This window comes from Balaenoptera borealis (assembly GCF_965194805.1).
Source record: "Balaenoptera borealis genome assembly, chromosome: 3".
In the NCBI taxonomy this organism is placed as follows: domain Eukaryota; kingdom Metazoa; phylum Chordata; class Mammalia; order Artiodactyla; family Balaenopteridae; genus Balaenoptera; species Balaenoptera borealis.
The window spans coordinates 168,494,273-168,518,826 of record NC_138866.1 but is presented as its reverse complement, the minus strand read 5'-3'; the positions used below and the strand labels follow the sequence as shown (position 1 = coordinate 168,518,826).

Sequence of the window (24,554 nt, the reverse complement as noted above, 5' to 3'; positions counted from 1 at the left end):
CTCTGCAGCATGTGGGATCTTCCCGGACCAGGTATCGAACTCATGACCCCTGCATTGGCAGGCGGATTCTTAACCACCGCGCCACCAGGGAAGTCCCTAATTACAACTTTCTAGGTGTATGTATTCAGTAACAAGAGTCTTCCACATACTTTGAGGAGAGCACTCTGATGATTTTTATGCTTAATTTCATAGTCCATTTTGAAAATGCACCAGAGGATTGGAGGTGGGGTGGGCAAGGGGAGGACGGTTTGATCATTTGTTTAAATTGTGTGTATTTGCTTAAATTGTTGTAAAGCTGGATGGAAACTAAGTTGTTCTTGGTATACATTAATAATCTAGAGGTTTTACAATCCAGCTGTTTTACTTTTTATTGGATTAAGAGCCTCTATACTTGTAGCTGAGAAAATGGATATCAGGTGAAATCTTTCATGTAAAGAAAAAGTTTAAATCTTACAAAACTCATCTCAAATTAAGACACTTGGAACTGCCAGAAAAGTGAGGATTTGTAGTAAGAATATCATATAATGATTTTTCATTAAATTTCTCTAGTTGTTTAATATTTATTCAATTGATCATAGAAATACATGCTATATAGTGTATCATATATACATATAGGTACACATATACATAGCATATACAACGTGTTTGTGTATGTATGTTCTCCATTAGATGAAGTTAATTGTGTTTCTAAAGCTTTATTATATATAAAAATATACAGATACATAATCTGTATTACATATAGATTATATATTACATACAGATATATATATATAATAAATATACACATTTTAAATTGTTATATATTCTTAGTGAACTGAAATTTCTGTCTTTATGATGGACATTTTGTAGTAATTTTTTTGTGCCTTTAGTCTATTTTGTCTGATGTTGGCGTGGTATCTTTCTTTATATAACTACTTGCATAGAATAATTTTTTCATCATTTAATTTTTAACCTTTTTCTATTCTTATGACTTAGCTGTATATAATTGGTTATTTTTTAATCCAATGTAACACTCTTTATACTTTAAATGGAGCATTGAATACATTTGTATTTCCTGGAAGTAGGGATATTTTGGAGGTAAGTATACCATTGCTTGTATTTTCTGTCTTTCTTACCTGATCTGCTTTTGAATCTTCTAAATTTATTTTGAATGTATTATTTATCATTTCTTTTTTTTCTCACTCATATCTGTTATGAAAATATTGCATTTAATCCTAAAATGTGAATACCTTATAAAACTATTCTTTTGAACAGTACTCCCATTGTCTCTACACTTCGCATACTCACTCTGTAATTCACTATCTCAATAACGTGGTATTTGACTTTATTGTTTCAAACCATGAGAAGAAATATTCCTGGATAATTGACATGTGTTTGAATTACAGAGGATTTTCAATAAATCCAGTTCTCTATTTAATGGATTAAAAGCATCTTTCTCGTAGCTCAGAAAGCAGAAGACGTATTACCCGAGGATGAAGTTGAATTGTCAAAAAGCCAATCTCAGACTAAGAAACTTAGAGCTGTCAGAATGAAAGCACTAAATAGTAAGTATGATAAATTTCAATATTATTGATTTATTTTTAATTAAAGTAAGTGAAAAAAACCCTCTGTCTTAGGTTTATGAATGTTTACTCATATCTTTTGTATAAATCTATTAGATCAAATATATTTACTGTGTTAGTCAATTCTTTTTTAATTCCATTGAAGTTTCATTTATTCTGTGTTACTAAGAGATGTATGTTAAATTTTCCCACTGTGATTATGGACTTCTTTGTGTTTACTGGTAGTTTTGCCAGATTGGTTTATATATTTGGAAATGATGTTATTAAATGTGTACAAATTTATACTTGTTATATCTTCCTGGTAAACATGAGCTATAAAAGTACACTGTTTATCTCTGTAAAAGTACACTGTTTATCTCTAAAAATACATTTTTTTGCCTAATGTTTATTTTGTTTGATAATAATGTAGCCATGTTTGCTTTCTTATGATAATTATTTACACAGTCTTCTGTAAACAGTTCAGACAGAAGTTCGTGGTGTTTTGCATGGTCTCAGTAATTTTTTCATAATGATCCTAAACCACAAGAGAAACCCCACAGTTTCTTTATTAATTAGTTGTGTACAAACAAGTTAGTACCTGTTGGTTACTGCATAACTTTTGTGGGAACATAAATTTTCAACACTGTTAGGTAAGTACCTAGGAGCACAATTGCTGGATCATATGGTAAAACTATAATTTAACTTTGTAAGAAACTGCCAAACCGTCCTCAAAGTGGCTGTAGTGTTTTGCATTCCTGCCAGCTACGAATCAGGTTTCCCATTGCTGCACATTCCTGACATCATTTGTTGTTTTCAGTGTTTGGATTTTAGCTATAGGTATGTAGTGATATCTCACTGTTGTTTTAATTTACAATTGCTTAATGATGTATATGCTGAACATCTTTTCATATGCTTATTTGCCATCTAAATGACTTCTTTGGTAAGTTATTTGTTCACATCTTTGCCCACGTTGTAATTGTGTTATTTGTTTTCTAATTGTCAAGTTTTAAGAGTTCTTTGTATGTTTTGGATAACAGATCTTAGATATATGTTCTGTAAATATTTTCTCCCAGCCCGTGGCTTGTATTATCACTCTCTTAACAGTGTCTTTCACAGAGCAGAAGTTGTGTGTGTATTTTTCTTAATGAAACCCAGCTTATCAATTTTTTTTTTTTGGATTGTGCTTCTGGTGTTCTATCTGAAAAATCAACACCAAACGTAAGATCACCTAGATGTTCATCTGTGTTACCGTCTAGGAGAATTATAGGTTTGCATTTTACATTTAGGTCTATGAGCCATTCTGTGTTAATTCTTGGTAAGGTGTCAAGTCTGTGTCTAGATTCACTTTTTTTTTACATTTGACTGTCCAGTTGCATCAGTACTGTTTGTTGAAAAGACTGTCGTTTCTCCATTGAATAGCTTTTGCTTTTTTGTCAGAGATCATTGACTATATTTTTATATGTCTATATCTCTTTGTTCTGTTACAATTGACTTATTTATCTATTCTTTCACCAATTGTCTTGATTTCTGTAGGAAGCCTTGAAGTTGGGTAGCATCAGTCCTCTGACCTTGTTTTTCTTCAATATTGTATTGGCTAATGTAGGTATTTTGCTTTTCCATATAAACTTTAGAACTAGTTTGTCAATATCCGCAAAATAGCTTATTGGAATTTTGCTTGGGATTGCATTGAATCAAGTTGGGAAGAGCTAACAGCGTAACAATATTGAGCCTTCCTATCCATGAACATGGAAAATCTCTACATTAAATCTTTGATGACACTTGTGTCTGAAGAGTTATACTTAAGTATTTCATTTTTGGTGTTAATATAAATGGTATTGTGTTCAATTTCAAATTTCACTTGTTCACTGCTGACATACAGGAAATCAGTTGACTTGTGTATATTAACCTGTATCTGGAAACCTTGCTATAGCCAGCTTATAATTCCAGGAGTTTTGTTGCTGTTGTTGTTCAGCAAGAATAGTTTTGTTTATTTTTCTCAATTTATATACTTTTTCTTTCTTTTTCTTGACTTATTACATTAGCTGTGAGTTCCAGTATGATGTTGGATAGGAGTGGTGAGAAGAAACATCCTTGATGTATTCCTAATCCGAGGATGACAGCATTTAGTTTCTTACCATTAAGTGTGATGTTATCTATTGGTTTCTTTGTAGATGCCCTTTATCAAATTGAGGAAATTCACACTATTCTTGGTTTGCTGACAGTTTTATCATGAATGGATTTTGGATTTTTTTGAATAATTTTTCTGCATTTCTGATTGATCAAATGATTTTTTCTTTAGTCTGTTGAGTTACGTTAATTGATTTCCAAATATTGAGTCAGAATTGCATACCTGGAATAAATCCTCCTTGGTCATCATATATAATTATTTTTATACATTGTTTCACTCAATTTGTTAATATTTTGTGGAGGATTTTTGCATCTTATTTGTGAGAGATATTTCTTTGTCTAGTTTTGGCATTAGAGTAATATAGTTTAAATCTATTGTGATCTGAGAGTATACTTCATATGATTTCTATTCTTTAAAATTTGTTAAGGTATGGATTTTCAGCCTGTTGTATCTGTCCGTTACTGATAAGATGGTATTGCAAGCTGCAAGTATAAAAGTAGATTTGTCTGTTTCTCCTTGCAGTTCTGTTTTTGCCTCGTGTATTGATATTTTGTTGCTCTGTTGTTAGGTGCATACTCATTAAAGATTGTTATGTTTTCTTAGCTATTGACCCCTTTATTATTATGTAGTGCTCTCTTTATCCCTGGTAATTTCCTTGCTCTGAAGTCTGCTTTGTCTCAGATTAATATAGCTTCTCTGGCTTTAATTAGTATTAGCATGATACACTTTTCTCCATCCCTTTATTTTCAGTCTACTTTACCTTTATATTTAAAATGAGTTTCTTGTTGACAGCTTATAGTTGGGTTAGTTTATTTAATCACTCTGACAGTCTCTGTCTTTTAATTGATAGACCATTCACATTTAAAGTGATTATTGGTATTTCATTTAATATTAATCATATTTGTAACTATTTTCTCTTCAATGCCCTAGTACTTTATTTTTCACCTTCCACTCTTTTCCTACCTTCTCTGGCTTTAACTACATGTTTAATATGATTCCGTATTCTTTTCTTTCTTAGCATATCAATTATATTTCTTTAAAAAAATTTTTAGTGATTGTCTTAAAATTTGCAGTATACATTTACCACTAATCTAAGGGTACTTTCAAATAACACTATGCCACTTCATGGGTAGTGCAGGTATCTGATAACACTGTAATCCCAATTCCTTCCTCCTGTCACTTATAGCATTGTTGTCATTCATTTCACTTACCTATAAGCTATAATCACTGAATACATTGTTTCTATTATTATTATGAATAAACTGTTATCTGTTATATCAACTAAGAGTGAGAAAAGTTTATTTTACCTTCATTTATTTCTTCTCTAATGCCATTCTCTTTATATAGATCTAGGTTTCTGATCTGTATCCTATTCCTTCTCTCTGAAGAACTTCTTTTATCATTTTCTTTCACTGCAGGCCTACTGGCAACAAATTCCTTTTTTTTTTTTTTTTTTTTTTTTTTAAATCTGAGGAAGTCATTATATCTCTTTCAGTTTTGAAGGATAATTTTTCTGGATACAAAATTCTAGGTTGGTTGATTTTTTTCTTTCAATACTTTAAATATTTCTCTCCATTCTCTTCTTGCTAGCTTAGTTTGATGAGAAGTGTAAGATATTTTTATCCTTGTCCCTCTATAGATAAGGTATATTTGTGTTTTGTTTTTGTTTTTCTCTGGAGTCTTTCAAGATTTTCTCTTTGTCTTTGATTTTCTGCAATTTGAATATGATATGAATAGGTGTAGCTTTTTTTGGTATTTATCCTTTTTGGTGTTCTGTGAGTTCCTGTGATCATTGATTTGATGTCTGTTATTATTTTTGGAAAACTCTCAGCCATTATTTAAATATTTATTCTGTTTCATTGTTCTCCTTCTGATGTCCTCATTATGTGTATATTACACCTTTTATTATTGTCCAAAAGATCTCTGATATTTTGTTCCTTTTTTTCCATTTATTTTCTCTTTTCAATTTGGGAAGTTCCTAATGTCATATCTTCAAGCTCACTGAGTCTTTCCTTGACTGTATCCAATCTACTGATGAGCACATCAAAGAAATTCTACATTTTTGTTGCAGTGTTTTTGATTTCTAACATTTCCTTTTGATTTTTTCTTAGAGATTCCAGATTTCTGCTTACATAACTCTTCTGTTCTTGCATACTGTCTCTTTTTCCATGAGAGCTGTTAGCATATTAGCCATAATTACTTCACATACACAGTATGATAAATCTAAGATCTCTGTCATGTGAGTCTGGTGCTCATACTCTTCAGACTAGGTTTTTACTTTTAGCATGTCTTGCATTTTTGTTGTTGTTGTTGAAATTTAGACATGATGTATTGGGTAAAAGGAACTGAGGCTTATATAGGCCTTTAGTGTGAGGCTTCTTGTTTATCTGGCTAGGTATTAGGCTGTATTTTTTGTGTACTGTAGCTGTAGGTGTCAGATGCTAAAAGTTCCTATATTGTCCCTTTTTTTGTCTCCCCTGATATCTTTGGGTTTCCCTTTAGATTCCTTAAATAAGGTCTGAGGCTTGCTGTCCTTTTAGCTGTAACTTGCAATTATATAGGAGGCTTATTAATGTGGTGGTAAGGTGTCAGGGAAGGGGAAGCATTCTGTAATCCTCTGATTAGGTCTCAGTCTTTTAGTAAGCCTGTGTCTCTAGGTTTCCACCTTCACAAGTGTTTCTCATGTCTCTCCTAATTGTTTGGTAAGACAGGAAGGCTAGAAGGGGCTGAAATTTTATATCTGCTCACCCCCATGTTGAATATTTCCCTTCCCTAAGGTCTGTTAGGTTCTGGTAAACTGTGGTTTGGTTAAGCTCTGGTAAAATAGTTTCCCTTGAGGGCAGTCTTTTGTTAAGGAGAACAGAAAGCTCTGGGCATGTTTAAAAACAGTTACTTTCCCCTCCCCCTGTTGGAAGCATGTGGCAGTTTTCCTCTGATCTTCATCCTGAGAACCTGGTTGGGTTTCCTAGACATGAAACTCATAGTAACATGGGGGTACCAGTAAGATTCAAGCTAGTATATACTGAACTTTCAGCAATTCATCAATCACAGTTTAAGTGTTCCTACTAGTCCTGACTTCAGTAGTGGGCTTCTGCTCCTGGGGTTCAGCTGCCAATAAACTGTGCTGCTTTTATCCACCTCTCTCTCCAATCTTGGGGGGCAGCATTTTGCCTTGACTTTGATAAGAAAAAAAATGTTTAATTTAAAAAGTTTGCTAGGCTTTTTTCTTATTGTGAGAGTGGAAGTAGTGACTTCCAAGCTCTTTACATGTCATACAAGAAATAGAAGTCCTCTCACTACTATTATTTTAACATTTCAACATCCTGTATGATTTAAACTCTATTATTTATGATTTAGCGGCCTTTCATGTACACATTTTTTCGTTTTTAATTTATTGTACATTTGACATGAAACATGTAAATTTAAGGTGTGCAACATGTTAATTTGATACATTTATATATTGTTATATGATTGCCATTGTAGTGATAATTAGCACCTGTATCACATTACATAATTATTCTTTCATTTTATTGGTTGGAATAATTAAGTTCTAGCCTATTAGCAAGTTTGATGATTTTAGTACAATATTGTCTATATTCGTTATACTATGCATTAGATCTCTATTTACTACTCACGTTTGTACTCTTAAACAACATTGGTTCTATCACCCCACCCCGTGTCCTGTGGTTAACCACAATTTCTTTCTCTGTTTTTACAAGTTTTGCATTTTTAGATTCCACATGTAAATGGTGTCATACTGTATTTTCCTTTCTCTGTATGACTTATTTCTCTTAGCATAATGTAGTCATGATTCATACATGTTGTCTCAAATGGCAGGGTGTCCTCCTTTCACATGGCTGAATAATACTCCATTGTATATATATACACCACATCTTCTTTATCCACATCCATTGATGGACTCTTAGGATGTGTCCATATCTTCCTGTTGTGAATAATGCTTCAATAAAAATATAAGTGCATATATCTTCTCAAAATCCTGTATTTATTTCCTTTGGGTATGTACTTAGAAGCAGAATTGATGGATCAGATGGTAGATCTATTTTTAATTTTTTGAGGAACCTCCATATTGTTTTCCATGGTGGGCAGACCAATTTACATTCCCACTAGCAGTGTACAGAGATTGCCTTTTCATTATATTTTTGCCAGAATTTGTATCTCTTGTCCTCTTGATGATAGCCATCCCAACATGTGTGAGATGATATCTCATTGTAGCTTTGATTTGCATTTCTCTGATAATTAATATTGTTGATCATCTTTTCACATATTTGTTGGCCATTTGGTTGTCTTATTTATTTAAATTAATTTATTTATTTTAATTTATTTTATTTTTGGTTGCGTTGGGTCTTCATTGCTGCACACGGACTTTCTCTAGTTTCAGGAAGTGGGGGCTACTCTTCGTTGCAGTGCACGGGCTTCTCATTGCAGTGGCTTCTGTTGCAGAGCATGGGCTCTAGGTGCACGGGCTTAAGTAGTTGCAGCGTGTGGGCTCAGTATTTGTGGCTCGTGGACTCTAGAGTGCAGGCTCAGTAGTTGTGGCGCACGGGCTTAGTTGCTCCAGGGCATGTGGGATCTTCCCAGACCAGGGATGGAACCTGTGTCCCCTGCATTGGCAGGCGTATTCTTAACCACTGCATCACCAGGGAAGTCCGGTTGTCTTTGTTAGAAAAATAACTCTTTAGTTCTCTGCCGATTTTGCAATTGGATGGTTTGGTTTTTTGTTATTAGGCTGTATGAATTCTTTATATATTTTAGATATTAACCCTTTATCTGATACATGGTTTCCAAAATTTTCTCCCATTCCAAAGATTGCCTTTTCACTATATTAATTGTTTCTTTTACTGTGCAGAAGGTTTTAACTTTGATGTAGTCCCATTTGTTGAGTTTTTTTCTTTTGTTGTTTGTGCTTTTGGTGTCATATATTTAAAAAAAAAAAATCATTGCCATCACCAGTGTCAAGGAGCTTCTTCCCTACCTTTTCTTCTATAGTTTCATATTTACCAGAACTAGGTAATTGTTAAAATGATAATGATTCACATTCTGGTTTTGTTTATAATTTTAATAAGAATATTTTTGGTGCTTCATCATAAATCAAGGTGTTATCTGTTGGATTGAGACAGAAATATATTCTATATTAAGAGAGTAATGTCTAGGAGTAAATCTATAGTTCTAATTTTTCACAGAGTTTTATCAAGAGTAGATGTTGAAATCTATTAAATGAACTTCTGACATTTATTGAGTAATCATTTTTCTCTTCTTACTTGATGTAAGAATATCTTCCTAACCTCCAAACATTATAATCTTCTTGGAATTAGGCCACAGTATGTGGCTTTCAGTAGTGTTTCTGTATTTAGTTTACTGAAAGTTTTCTTCATCTTGGTAGATCAAGATGTGGATGAACTCTCAGATGAGAATTTTATACTTGAAGATCTAGTACTAGCTAAAGGATACAAGGATAAAATTCAAACAAGTGGAGTTTATGAGTCTCAAAAATTGAGAGGTATGAATGATATTGATAAACATATTTTAAAAGTCATCATAAAATACTTGACAATTTAAAATATATTTTAAATGTGCATCAATTAATGTTTTATAGGTGAATTTTTTCCTTAGGTTAGATATTTTAGAACACAATTTAACAAAAATTGGAATTCTGCAGAACTAATAAATGTTGTAATGATATTAGCACCCCCCATTCCTTCTTGTAGTCTTTAATATTCTAATTATTATACTGTATTTCTTAAATTTATTGAGCAAGAAACCCTGCCTTTCTCTTTTTATGGAGTAGTGTTTCATAGAGAACAAATTTAGGAGATGCTTTTCTAGGAATCTTATGGAGCTATTACAGTTATTTCATTTTTAAAAGTATGATGTTTACCCAGCATTCACATTTCAATTCTTATCAAGTACATTATCTGCTAAAAATATTTGTTATTATCTAGTAGACCTATTCTTTATATTGTTATATGGTTTCAAGAAGAGAAAAGCAACATTTGTTTTTTATCTATTGGATCTTACTCTTGATATCATTATATATTTTCTACTACAGTTCTTTGATATTAGTGTATTTTTTGTTGTATATTTTAAATAAATTTATGTATCTGTTTTTTTTTCTGTTTGCTTAAAAAATGGATTTGAGGAAAAATGGGCATTATTAGAAAGATTGGAAATTTTTTATTTGGAGTAACAGAAGATTTGGTTTATCTTTGTGCTTCTTAATTGGAAGATTGGGATTGACATGTCTACACTATTGATGCTATGTATAAAATAGATAAGGAATGAGAACATACTGTGTAGCACAGGAAGCTCTACTTAATGCACTGTGGTGACCTAAATCGAAAGGAAATCCAAAAAGGAGGGGATATATGTCTGTGTATAACTGATTCATTTTGCTATACAGTAGAAACTAACACAAAATTGTAAAGCAACTATACTCCAATAAAAATTAATTTTAAAAAAAGAATATTTTCAAGTGAAAAAAAAAAGAACCAAATAAAACCTAGGTGTTTTAGGTTGTTTCTGTTACTTTTAATTTATTTTGAAATATAGAAAGGTATAATAAGAATTAATGTAATGAACACTTGTGTGTCTGTTTCCCAGTTTAATAAATATAATACACGTTAAATACTAAGTCCGACCCTCTCTATTCCTCTCAGATTATTGCCTCCTTCTGTTCTGAATTTGATGTTTATCATTACCATATATATTTCTTTATACTTTTGTTAGGTATGTTTTCATCTGTAAAGTATTTATGCTATTGTTTTATTTGTAGTATGCTGTATGCTTTCTTAAGCAACTTGCTTTTTTGGTTCAAGATCACTGTTGATAATTTTAGTTCTTATTCATTTATTTTTATTGCTGTATATTGACCTGGTTTATGAATATATTATAATTAAGTTGCCCATTCTCCTGTGGATGAATATTTGTGTTGTTTCCATTAGGAGATGCCTATCTTCTTATGAGAGGTAATGGTAGGGGTAGTGTTTAAAAGTACGGATGCTGGAAATAGACTGCCTGTCTTTGGTGCCTACCTCTGTCTCTTACTAACTGTGTAAGCTAGTTAATCTCTCCATGTTTCAGTTTCTTCATCTGAAAAATAGGGCTAATAATAGTATGTACCTCACAAAATAATTGTAGGAATTATATGAAATACTTTAAAACAATGGATGCCTGAGAACCAGCAGATAGTACTGAACCCTGTATATACTGTGTCTTTTCCTGTGTTTCCTGTCCATAATTTATTTGATGGTCAATAGGTCATTATTAGTATAATAAGGGTTACTATAACATAAGCACTGCAATACTATGACGCTCGATCTGATAACCAAGATAGCTACTAAGTGTCTAATGGGCAGGATACACAGCATGGATACGCTGGACAAAGGGGTGATTCATGTCCCAGGCAGGACAGAGCAGGACAGTGTAAGAGTTCATTACCCTACTCAGAACAGCACGCAATTTGAAACTTATTAATTGTTTATTTCTGGAATTTTCTGTTTAACATTTTTGGGCCAGGGTTGACCACGGATAACTGAAACTGCAGATAAGGGGGGACTACTGTATTTTTGACCTTGTAAAAGAAATAGAAAATTCCATTTTTATGTGCTATAGCATAGGATTTAATCCTTTAAGATTTATGAAGAATTCTACCCATGAAAATATTTGTTCTTGGCAGTTTTCAAAAGTGATTAATTTAATTGCACATTTTAATTTTTAATTGTTCTTTCCATTTTTTTCCTGGCATATCTTGCTTTTTTTTTTTTTTCCTTTTGAAAGTACCAATTTCATCTAGATTTTAAATCTTATTTCTGTTCCTAGATGATAGAGATATATTGGTGGATAAAGGATGATGTTTTCCAAAGAAATATAACCAGTTGTTGGCTTTCAAATCCCACCCACGTGTTAGAATTAATCCTTTCCCAGGTTAGGTAATTCTCTTGTGGCAATAATTGATGATTTGTTTCATCCTACGAACATGCTTAAAACTTTTAAATTACTTGCAGATATTTTTAAATCTTGAAGTTCTTATAACTAACTACCTTTCTAGGTTCTCTTGCAAATTTAGATGACCCAGGAACCTCAGACCTACATTTGTAACAAGCAGTGGGAGTAATAGCTTTATATAAAATATGTACAGGCATACCTCAGAGATATTGTGGGTTCGGTCCAGACCTCTGCAATAAAGTGAATATCACAATAAATTGAGTCACACAAATTTTTTGGTTTTCCAGTACATACAGAAGTTGTGTTTACACTATACTGTAGTCTATTAAGTGTACAGTAGCATTATGTCTAAAAAAATGTACATACCTTAATTTAAAAATACCTTATTGCTAAAAAATGCTAACGATCATCTGTGTCTTCAGCGAATTGTAATCTTTTTGCAATAGTAACATCAAAGGTCACTGATCACAGATCACCATAACAAATATAATAAAAATGAAAACATTTGAAATATTGCCAGAATTACCAAAATGTGACACAGAGACATGAAGTAAGCAAATGCTGTTTAAAAAATGGCACTGATAGATTTGCTCCATGCACAGTTGCCACACACCTTCAATTTGTGAAAAACGCAGTATCTGCAAAGTGCAATAAAGGTGAAGCACAATGAAATGAGGTATGCCTGTACTCTGCATTTCATTTCTGCTATTCATGCCACTCCAAACATCATCAGGTTTATTTCACTCATATTACATTCTCAGTCCCAGTAGACATTTGAGTTTACTAGCTAGAGTGTAGGTTTTAGAGTCTAAAGGAACAAAATTCATTTCAAACTTTTGCGCTTAGTAACTATGTGACCTTCCAAAATATGCATAACCTCTCTAAGCTCTGTTTTCCTCATCTGTTAAATGAGAATAAAAATACCTACTTCCTAGAATTCTTGTGAGGATTAAATGAGATAATATTTGAAAAGTACAGATATAATAATATCTGGCAACTAGTAGCTAGTAAATTTAAAAAAATTTTTAGACATATTTGTATTTAAATAAGCAGTATGTTAAATTGTTAATTAAACAAGATTAAATAATTATACGGTAATATCGCTCTAATTAACTTTATATTTTACCCCAACAAAATGTTAGTTTTAAATCAACTAATCTGGCAATCTATTATTATTACAGTTAAAAATGAAGCAGCCTCAGAACATCCAGATATAGCAGAAAATCTTCCAGCAGTGAATCCATCAGTTAATGACCTAATATTTCAATTAGGTTTAAACAAAGTGGTAGGTAAGTAGAGATTTATAATGTTTGCACACAGTGGAACACTTTCTAAGAGTTAAAGTATTTCAACTGTGTAGTACACTTACTAAAAGAAAACAAGAAATTCAAACATACGACAACCTTTTTTAATTTAATACAGTTGGCCCTCTGTATCCATGGGTTTCACATCTACAGATTCACTTGACCACAGATCAAAAATATTCTGAAAAGAAATTTTCAGAAAGTTCCAAAAAGCAAAACTTGAATTTTCCATGCACTGGCAACTATCTACATAGCACTTATAGGTATTTATATAGCATTTACATTGTATTAGGTATTATAAGTAATCTAGAGATGATTTAAAGTATACAGGAGAATGTGCATAGGTTATAGGAAAATATTACACTGTTTTATACAAGAGACGTGAGCATCTTCAGGTTTTGGCATCCACAGGGGATCCTGGGACTAATCCCCTGCAGATACCGAGGGACAACTGTAATAATTTCATTATTTTATTAACCAATTGATATATCAATTAATATGTATCTTTAAAAGAATTTATCATGTGCTCATTACTCCACCAAACAAACATTAATTAGGTAATGCTTAAGAGTTTATCTGCTCATGAAAAAATATATATAGGCTTTTCCCTACATTATGAATTTTCATGACATAGACTAGATGCTATATTATCAGTTCCTCAGAGAACACAATTTTCGTTACTTATATCATCTTTTATGATAACAAGACAATGAAAAAATGGAACTATCACTAGATAGGCAATATGGCTGCTTTGTGATCTTCCTATCACAAAGTTGGCAAATTTCTAATAGTTAAAAAACCTATGCTAGGGAATTCCCTGGTGGCCTAGTGATTAGGATTCAGGGCTTTCACTGCCATGGCCTGGGTTCAGTCCCTGTTCAGAGAACTGAAATCCCACAAGCCATGCAGCACGGCCAAAAAAAAACCTATGCTAAAGCTGGTGTGGCCAAAGGACTAAGTACTTAAGTACTTTGCAATAAGATAAATTTAAGTGTTCTGTAGCAGCTTCCAAACAACCACTTTAAAGCAGATGTCAGCAAAATGGCAGACTAGGAGGCCCTAAGCTCTTGCTCCCTGACAGAAACATTAAAAAAAAGAAAAAGAAAAGAAAAAAGCAGAAAGCCATCAGAACCAACTTTGTCAGAGCATTGGGAAACAGTGAAATGTTTACAGTAACCAAGAGAAATGCCCAATTAAGAAAAAGCCATCTTCAAACTGGTAAGAAAATTTTGTGGAAATGTGAAGCAGTGCCCAGCACAAAAAAAACTACAAAGAATAGGAGCACTCCTAGCATTGAAGGGATTACCACTAGACCTGCTCTATAGAAAATGCTAAAGGAAATCCCTGAGGTTGACGTGAAAGGATGTTAGACAGTACGTTGAAGCTGTATGAAGAAAGAAAGATCTACGGTATAGGTAAGTACATGGCAAATATAAAAGCCAGTATTATTGTAATTTTAGTTTGGAGCTCTACTTTTAATTTTATATAATAGTTTAAAGAAAAATAATTATAAGTCTATGTTATTGGGCACACAGTGTATAAAGTTACGATTCATAACATCAGTATCAAAAAGAGAGGGATTGAGCCATATAGGAGTACAGCTTTTGGATGTTATTGAAGTTAATTGGCATCAATTTAAACTAGATTTTTTTATAACTTTAAGATGTTATACCTAGTCCTCTTGGTAACCAAAAAGAAAATATCTGTAGAATATACACAAAGGAAATGAGAAAGGAAACAAAACTAGTCCCTTAAAAAAATCAATTGACAAACTTCGCTGGAGTCCAGTGGTTAAGAATCTGTGCTTCCAATGCAGGGGGCATGGGTTTGATCCCTGGTTGGGGAACTAAGATCCCACATGCTGCATGGCACAGCCAAAAAAAAAAAAAAAATTAATTGAACACAAAAGAAGGCAGTATTAGAGGAAATGAGGAACAAAAATAATATAAGAAATACAGAAAACAAATAGCAAAATGGCATAAATAAGTCCCTTAAATGTAAATAGATTAAACTTTCTAAACAAAAGGCAGAGATTGACAGAATGGATAAAAAAAAAAAATCCAACTATATGCTATCCATGAGAGACTCACATTAGATCAACAAAATTGACAAAACTTTAACTAGACTGATGAAGAAAAAAGAAAGAAGACTCATGCTATTAAATCAGAATAGAAATTGGGAACATTACTGCCAATTTTACAGGAATAAAAAGCATTGTTTATTGAATAAAGAAAAAAAAATCATTAAATCTCAATAAAACACTCTTCATAATATTTCCTTATTTGACATTTGTATCTTTAAAAAATACAAAAGAATTTCAGCAATTTTATAGTAAAATATTTCCTCCAATATTGGGAATGAGATAAATGTGTGTTATCACTATTTCTACTCATTTTTGTACTGGCAACCATAGTTATTACAAAAAATTAATAATAAAACTTGTAAGCATTCAAAGAAAGAAATAAAACTCATAAATTGCAGATGATGTAACTGTGCAGGTATGTAATCTAAAAGAATCTGTAGTCTACAGATAAACTCTTAATCAACTGGATTTATTAAAATTACTGAATATAAAGTAAAAATGTATAAAACCCAGTTTTACTTCTATATACTAAGAACACAAAATTAGAAAATGAACATTTTTTAGGAATGATGAAATTTTGTATTAGCACCAAAACAAATAAAAAATCTAGGAATAGTTATTTTTTAAAGATATGCAAGACTTCTCTCTTCCACTTTAACATGCGAAGAACTTGGAAGTCCTCACTTCTGCACTCCAAACCAAAAAAAGCTGAAAAAACTGAAAGTCAACAACTCTTCTTAGCCCATCAGAGAATTGAAGTCACAGGGCAAACTGCCACTCTCAATCTGTGGAGATAGATGAATACTGAAAATTACATATTCCTGGGAATAGAAACCAACACTGGAGCCAGCAATTAGTAGGAAAACTTAAGAATAATTGAATAATTGCCAGAAACTGAACATGAACTAGGTTGAGCAATAAAAAAGTTCTAGGACACAGCCTTGGATATGCCATACACTTTCATGAAATTTGCTTCCAGGAGCCCTACCAGGTACCTTAGCTGAGTATCAGAAATAAAATCTGCTCATGCTTTCAGCAAAGGGAGGAGAAAAGTAAACATTTGAAATACACCAATAGCATTCTTCTTAAAGTCCTGCCTTCAAGAAAAACTACTTTACTAGAACCTAACAGATGTGAGGTAAAGGAAATTCCAAACTCCAGCCTCTTGGACTTTCAACATTGGGGAAGGGAGATATCCAAGTCCAGCCCCCTTTAGCCTTTCTGTCTAAAGAATCTTGAAGAATCAAGAATCTAAAAGGATCAAGAATCTCGTTTCTGGGGGAAACAAGCTGAGAAGCAATTGTGAAAGTCACAGACCAGAGGAGACTGCCAATAAAAGACCGAGATCTAATCATAGGATTATATAATGCTTTTCTGCTCCCTCATACCTTACCACCACTTCACCAAGGCCTATGGATAATAGGGGGTTACAGATGGAAAAACTGCAATTCTCAGCTTCCATTAAAGAAATATTTTCTAGGGAAAGCCAAAGACAATAGGGGAGACCAAAAAAGGAAAATAAAGGAAATTTTAGCCTGTGACACCAGCTACAATAAAACAGAAAACACAGTCTAACTCCTCTCCAGATGAACATAAAACATCATAATAAAACCGTATATACTTAAGTTCTTTTACCTGATACATCATGTCTAGCTTTAAACAAAAAATTATAAGGCATGATAAAAGAGCAAAACACACAGGCTGAAGACACAAAGCAAGCATCAAGACCAGATGCAGATATGGCAGAAATTTTGGAATTATCAAACTGGGAATTTAAAATAACTATAATATAATAAGGGCCCTAGTGAAAAAGTAGACTACATGAAAGAACATATACATAATGTATGCAGAGATTAAACCTCTAAGAAATAATCAAAATGAAATGTTATAAATCAAAAGCACTATAACAGAAATTAAGAATGCCTTTGATGGGCTCCATAGTAGACTGGACACAGCCAAAGAAAGAATCAGTGAACTTGAAGATACAGCAATAGAAACTTCCCAAACTGAAAGGCAAAGAGAAAAATAATGAAAAAAGTGGAACAGTATTTTAAAAACTGTCAAAAATCAAAGGTATAACATACTTGTAATGGGAATACCAAATGTATTGTAGAATAAGGAGACATGGAGGGAAAAATAAATATTTGAAGCAATATAGGCTGAGAATTTTCAAAAATTAATAACAGAAACCAAACCACAGGTAGAGAAAGCTCAGAGAACATGAAGCAGGATATATACCAAAAAGTCTATACCTAGACATATTTAAATTGCAGAAAATCAAAGACAAAGAGAAAATTTGGAAAGAAGCCAGAGGGAGAAAAACCCACCTTAACTGTGGAGGAACAGGTAAAAAATTATGTAGGACTTCTCTTCAAAAACCATGCAAGCAAGAAGAGAATGGAGTGAAATATTTAATGTGTTCAAAGCAAACAAACAAACAAAAAACCTCACCAACCTAAAATTTTTATACAGTAAAATTATACTTAAAAAGAAGAAAAAATAAAGACTATCTGGGTCAAGCAAAAAGTGAGTAAGTTTGTTGCCAGTAGAACTGACTTGCAAGAAATTGTAAAAGAAACTTTTTTTTCAAGGAAAAGAAAAAATGTATCAGTCAGAAACTCAGATCTACATAAGTAAAGGAAGAGAATTAGAGATGTAAGAAGTGAGGGTAAAATAAAATTTTTCATTTTTTTCTTCTTAATTGATCTAACAGATAAAATTTTGCTCAAAATCATAATAGCAGCAATATATTGGGAAAATTATTGCTTATGAATAATTTCTATTACAAGGTTCCTGACTACCCATGAAGTGCTATAGTGTTATTTGAAAATGGACTTGGATTAGTTGTAGAAGTACACTTCAAACTCTAGGGAAACCACTTAAAAATATAAAAAAAGAAGTATAATTGATAAGAAGAGCGAAAATGTAATATTTTAAAAGAGAAACAGAACATGGGCCTGCATAGAAAGCAGTAACAAATATGGTAGATATTAATCCATCTATAACAATAATCACTTTAAGTGTTAATGGTCTAAATACACTAATTAAAATACAGAAATGTCAGAGCGGTTTGAAAAAAAGATCCAACTATATGTTGTTTATGAGCAACCTGCATTAAATATAATGACACACGTAGATTTAAAATAAAGGGATGGAGATAAGGGAACATCAGCAAGATGGCAGAATAGGAGGCTCATTACTTTCCCTCCTCCCAGAGATTTCACTGAATACAAACCTACATACACATGAATTCCCTTTGGAAGAAATCTAGTAACTAGTTGAGTGACTCCTATACATCAGTCAACTGAGAAAACACCCACATTGAAACAATTAGGAAAAGCTGAGACAGCTCATGCTATAAACGCCACCCCTGGCACAGACACTTACAACTCAGAGGGAACAACTGGAGGGAGCAAAGGGTCTGGATCACACATCTAGAACCCTAGCTTGTAGCGCTGCCACCCAAGTGCCTGGCTCCCAAATTACCTAGCTTGGAGAGCCAGTGGGGCTCAGAATTCATAAGTTCTTCAGGAGCAAATTTTAAAAGGGGGCCATTTTGAAGTGGGTGCATGAGCACTTCACACAGCTGTCCTCCTGGGCTCAGTACAGAAGGAACAGGCAAAAATGCAAGGCTTTCAGTTTCTTCCTGGAAGAGATTTGGCTGCATTGTTTCCCAGCTGCTGCCTGAAGGTCAAGCTTCTAATCAGCTTCTCATCTGGGAGCTGATTAGGATCCTCCTGGGAACCTGAAAGAGCTTGTGGGCATTTCCCCTACATTCTCCCTGCAGGTTACTCTAACAGTAAAACTAAGTCTCCAGCTTCTCCTTAAAAGGAACTTGTTCACACATGTAGTGCCCCAATTTTTACAGCTGCCACGCAGGGTGTGGACCCCCAAATCACCTAGCTCTAAGAACCAACAGTGTTTGGCTTTTGTGAGTTTCCCACAACCACATTAAACTAATTAGTAGTCCTCTGGAGGCTGGAATGGGTACATGGGGACTCCCTGTGCCTTCCCATGGCTCATCTCAGGGTTAAAACCTAGTCTCTAGCTTCTTTCTGAAAGGAGATGTCTAACATCCCAACTTATATGTCTGCCACCCAAGGGATTGTCACCTAAGTCACCTAGCTCTGGGAGCTGATGGGGCTTGACATTTCTGAGTCCCCTAGGCCCAGAGAGATCAAAGATGAAGCTATATATCGGTACAAAAGAACTCTCAGTGCCTAGTCTCTCTAGATCAGCACAGAATGAGTAGGCAAAACCCCTCAGCTCCCAGTTTCTCCCTGATAGGAGCAACTATATTCCTAATATTCTAACTTTCCCAGCCTCAGCCTGATGGTTGGGCTTCCAGTTAGCCTGTATTGATAAGGTAAAGGGGAAGGCAGTTAGTAGTCATCCAAAAGCATGAATGGGTATGGGGGAATTTCCATGTCTTTGGGGCACTGACTAGGCTTGGCACAAACTAATCTCCTGGGAACCACTAAGAACAAAGACAGCAGGTTGGACAAAAACAAAGGTTTTAGGGGCAACCAGAAGATCAAGTCAGGCTGATTGGCAAGGTTCACCCACTACACAAGGCCAGTCTGTCGTGACTGGGAGAGGTAGGTGTTTTATGTAATTCACAGAAATCAACACCGAGAATCAAGGAAACTGAAGAAACAGGGTAATATGTTCCAAATAAAAGACAAATCTCCAGAAACTGACCCTAAGGAAACAGAGATAAGTGATTTACCTGACAGAGAAGTCAAAATAAAGATCATAAATATTCTCACTGATGTTGGGAGAGCAATGTGTGAACAAAGTGAGAATTTCAACAAAAAGCTAGAAGACATAAAGGAATATCAAACAGAAATCATGAAGCTGAAGAATAAATTAACTGACCTGAAAAAAGTCTGTAGAGGGATTCAGTAATGGACTAGATCAAGCAGAAGAAAGGATGAGTGAACTCAAAGATAAGTCAGTGGAAATCATTCTCTTAGAGCAGTAAAAAGAAAAAATATGAAAAGGAGTGAAGATAGCATAAGGGACTTATGGGATACCATAAAGTGAAATAATATATGCATTATGGGAGTCACAGAAGGAGAAGAGAGAGAGAGAAAGGGTCAGAAGACTTAATCAAAGTAATACTGGCTAACAATTACCAAACCTGTGGAAAGAAACAGACATTTAGATCCAGGGGGCCAAAACAATACCAAGTAAGATGACTACAAAGAGACCCACATGGAGACACATTGTAATTGATAAATGGAATATTGCCTGTCATATCAGTAAGCATAGGATGTCACAGTCATCAGCGATTGCAGCCTTCCAACGTGAGCCAGTGAACCCTGAGGAAACTCAGGAAGGAAAGAATACCTGCCATCTAGCAGCCATCAGACTGTAGCCACTCCCTACAGTGAGCCCTGAGGAAACTCAGGATGTGAAAACACAGGACACTGGCCCCAGATAGCTGAGGTGCATATCAAAGGAATGATTTCAGTGAGCCCAGACTCTTGCCTCTTCCCATAGATAGAAAAGCGCTAAATTCCTTAACTTGGGACATCTGGTTTTCTTTAATTAACAATAATCTTTTGAAGTTCAGACTACCTGCCCTTTGTTATAAAACTTCTATATAACCTAGCTCCCCACCTCACCTCCTCGGAGCAGTTCTCTCAGGGCTACTTAAAATGCTGCCTCCCAGGCAGCCACTATGGAAAGCAGTATGAAGTTTCCTCAAAAAAAATTAAAAACAGAACTACGATATGGTCCAGCAGTCACACATCTGGGTATATATCTGAAGGAAATCAAATCACTCTCTTGAAGGGACATTTGTACACCCATGTTTATGATATATATACACATATATAAGGTGTAATATATATTATGTGTTATATATACACATATATGTGTATATATATATATATATACGTATGTATATGTGTTTTATACACACACAATCTAGCCATAAAAAAGAAGGAAATACTGCCCTTTGCAACAATGTGGATGAAACTGGAGGGCATTTTGCTAACTGAAGTAAGCCAGACAGAGAAAGACAAATGCTGTATGGTATCACTTATATGTGAATCTAAAATAAGAGTCAAACTCAGAGAAACAGAGAGGAGAATGGTCGTTGCCAGGTCCTGGGGTGGTAGGTTAAATGGAGAGTGGTTGGTCAAAGGGTTCAAACTTTTATAAGATAAATAACTTCTGAGGATTTAATATACAGCATGATGACTATATCTAGTAATACTGTGTTGTATACTTGATAGTTCCTGAGAGTAGATCTTAAGCATTCTCACCAAAAAAACAAAAAGAGAGATAGTAACTGTGTAAGGTCATGGATGTGCTAATTAACTGGATTGTGGGAATCATTTCACAATACATATGCATATCAAATCACCATTTTGTATACTTTAAATATATTACAGTTTTTTGTCAATTATACCTTATTAAAGCTGTAAAAAAATAAATATATGCACAAAGAGGCACGCACACACACAGAAGGTAAAGGTTTAGAGAAAGATATACATGAGTAGCTATATTATTACCAAAGTAGACTTCAGAGCAAGGAAAAGTACTAGGAATAAATACATGCATTAGGTAATGATAAAGGAATCAATTCTTCAAGAAGATATAACATTCTTTAATGTGTATATACTTAACAATAGTGTCCCAAAATACATGAGGCAAAAACTGATAGAACTGCAAGGAGAAATAGACACATCCATTATTATAGTTGGAAACTTTAACACCCCTCTATCAGAAATGGACAGATCCAGCAGGCAAAAAAATCAGTAACAGCAGTTGAGTTCAACAACACCATCAATCAACTGGATCTAACTGATGTCTATTAGAATACCTCCTCCAACAACAGAAGGATACATATTGCTCTCAAATTCACATACTCTGCTCACAAAGATAGACCTCATTACAAAACAAATTATACCTTGAAGATATTAAGAAATAGAAATCACACAAATTATGCTCTCAGCCCACAATGGAGTTAAACTAGAAATCAGTCATAGAAAGGTAGCTGGCAAATCCCGTAATACTTGAAGATGAAACAATACACTTCTATAGCACATGTTCAAAGAAGTATCAAAAGAAATCAAAAATATTTTGAAGTAAGTGAAAATGAAAATACAACTAATAAAAATTTATGTGACACAGTGAAAGAAGTACTTAAAAGGAAATTATAGCATTTGATGCATATATTGGACAAGGAGAAAGATCAAAAATCAATTCTCTAATCTCCACCTTAGTAAACTAGAAAAGGAATGGCAGAAAATTTTTGATAAGATGGACTTGTTTAAAATTAATACTTATACTCTGTGAAAGACACTTGTAAGAGAATGAAAAGACATGCCACATATTGGCAGAAAAGATTTACAAAATACATATCTTAAGAAGGACTTGTATTTGAAATATATTTTAAAAGATTAAATTCAACACTTAAAAAAGAACCCAAAAAAAAAAAAAAAAAAGAACCCAATTTAAAAACTCTCAAAATATCTGAACAGACACCTCATCAAGGATGATGTGAAGATGGCTAATAAGTGTGTGAACTCATATGTCATTGGATAATTGCAAATTAAAACAACAATGAGATACCTAATGAAACACACCTAGGAGAATGGCTAATCCAAAACACTGACAACACCAAATGCTGTCAAGAAAGTGGAGTACAGGAACTCTTGTTCATTCTTGTTGGGAATGCAAAATTCTATACCGACTTTGGAAGACAGTTTGCATTTTTTTGAAGCTCATCGTACTCTAACCATACAATCCAACTGTTGTGCTCTTAGTATTTACCCAAATGAGTTAAGGTCTTATGTTCATGCAATAACCTGCATTAATGTTTACAGCAGCTTTATAATTGCCCCAAACTGGAAGCAAACAAGATGTTTTTCAGTAAGTGAATGCATAAACAATCTGTGGTACATCCATATAATGGTACATTATTCAACAATAAAAATAAATGGACTATCAAGCCACAAGAAGACATGGCAGAAACTTAAATGCATATTGTTAAGTGAAAGCAAGCCAGTCTGAAAAAGCTGTGTAATTTCAACTGTATACCACTCTGGAAAAGGTAAATCTATAGGCAGTAAAAAGATCAGGAGGTCCCAGAGGTTCAGGGTTCAGGGGGATAAATGGTTGGAGCTCAGGGAATTTTTAATGTGCCAAAGCTATTTTGTAAGATACTGTAGTAGTAAACACGAGACATTATGCATTTATCAAAATGCATAATGTACATTTATGCACATTATGCATAATGTACTGTACAAAATAAGAGTTATCTCTCATGTAAATCATGGGTGTTAATTATTAGTGATGTATCAGTATTGGATTATCAATTGTAACAAGCATATGATCTAATACAAGATGGTAATAATAGGGAAGCTATACTGGTGGAAGCGAGTATTTATGAACTGTCTGTAGTTTCTGCACAATTTCTCTGAACTCCTAAATTGCTCTGAAAAAACAAAGTCTATTAAAATGTTTAAAAAGATGTTCAAAGTCTCAACACAGCAAACTGCAAAACATTATTTAGAGAATTTTAAAGAACTAAATAAATGGAACTATATTCCAGGTTTATAGATTAGAAGACTCAATATTTTAAAGAACATATTTCTTGAAAATTAATCTATGTATTTAATGCAGTCAGTATCAAAATTTTAGCAATAATTTTTCTAAAAATTGACAAGATAATTCTAAAATTTATATAGAAATGCATAGGGCCAAAGTAGGAAATACAATCTTGGCAAAGAAGACTAAAATTGAAAGGTAAAGTACCTGGTATCAGGTATTATTATAAAAATACAATAATAAAAGCAGTTTGCTACTGGTACAATGATAGATAAATTTAAATGTATTGAAGACAAAGAAGAAAACATGTAACAACAGTAAAAAAAATATTCTTTTCAAAATAATTCTATTCATGTGCATATTATAAAATAATAGGCCTCTTAGAAAATGCTATAGGAAAATATGTTCCTGTCTTTGGATTAGATATTTTTTAAACAGGATACAATTGACACTAACTATAAATGCAAATGTTTTAAAACTGGATTTAATATTCAGAATTATATCCATTAAAATACACCATTAAGATATTTAAAAACCAAATGACACTCACCACTGCAACAAAAAGAGTAAAATACTTAGGAATAAACCTACCTAAGGAGGTAAAAGACCTGTACTCAGAAAACTATAAGACACTGATGAAAGAAATCAAAGATGACACAAACAGATGGAGAAATATGCTATGTTTGTGGATTGGAAGAATCAATATTGTGAAAATGATTATACTACTCAAAGTGATCTACAGATTCAATGCAATCCCTATCAAATTACCAATGGCAGTTTTTACAGAACTAGAACAAAAAATCTTAAAATTTGTATGGAGACACAAAAAACCCCAAATAGCAATCTTGAGGGAAAAAAAACGGAGCTGGAGGAATCAGACTCCCTGACTTCAGACTATACTACAAAGCTACAGTAATCAAGACAATATGGTACTGGCACAAAAACGGAAATATAGATCAGTGGAACAGGAT

The 24,554-nt window shown here is 33.4% G+C and overlaps 1 protein-coding gene across 2 annotated transcripts in view; it reads left to right on the top strand.

Annotated features, from left to right (window-relative positions):
- The window catches only part of CCDC7 (coiled-coil domain containing 7), a 324,264-nt gene that overhangs the window by 236,711 nt on the left and 62,999 nt on the right, over positions 1-24,554 (top strand). For both annotated transcript variants that reach the window (XR_014242606.1, XM_082385250.1), the window contains 3 exons: positions 1,443-1,544; positions 9,071-9,187; positions 12,813-12,920. Coding sequence is in view for 1 of the 2 variants with exons in the window: in XM_082385250.1 (XP_082241376.1) it covers positions 1,443-1,544; positions 9,071-9,187; positions 12,813-12,920 (327 nt within the window). In the remaining variant the exon portion in view is untranslated. The remainder of the gene's footprint in view (positions 1-1,442; positions 1,545-9,070; positions 9,188-12,812; positions 12,921-24,554) is intronic.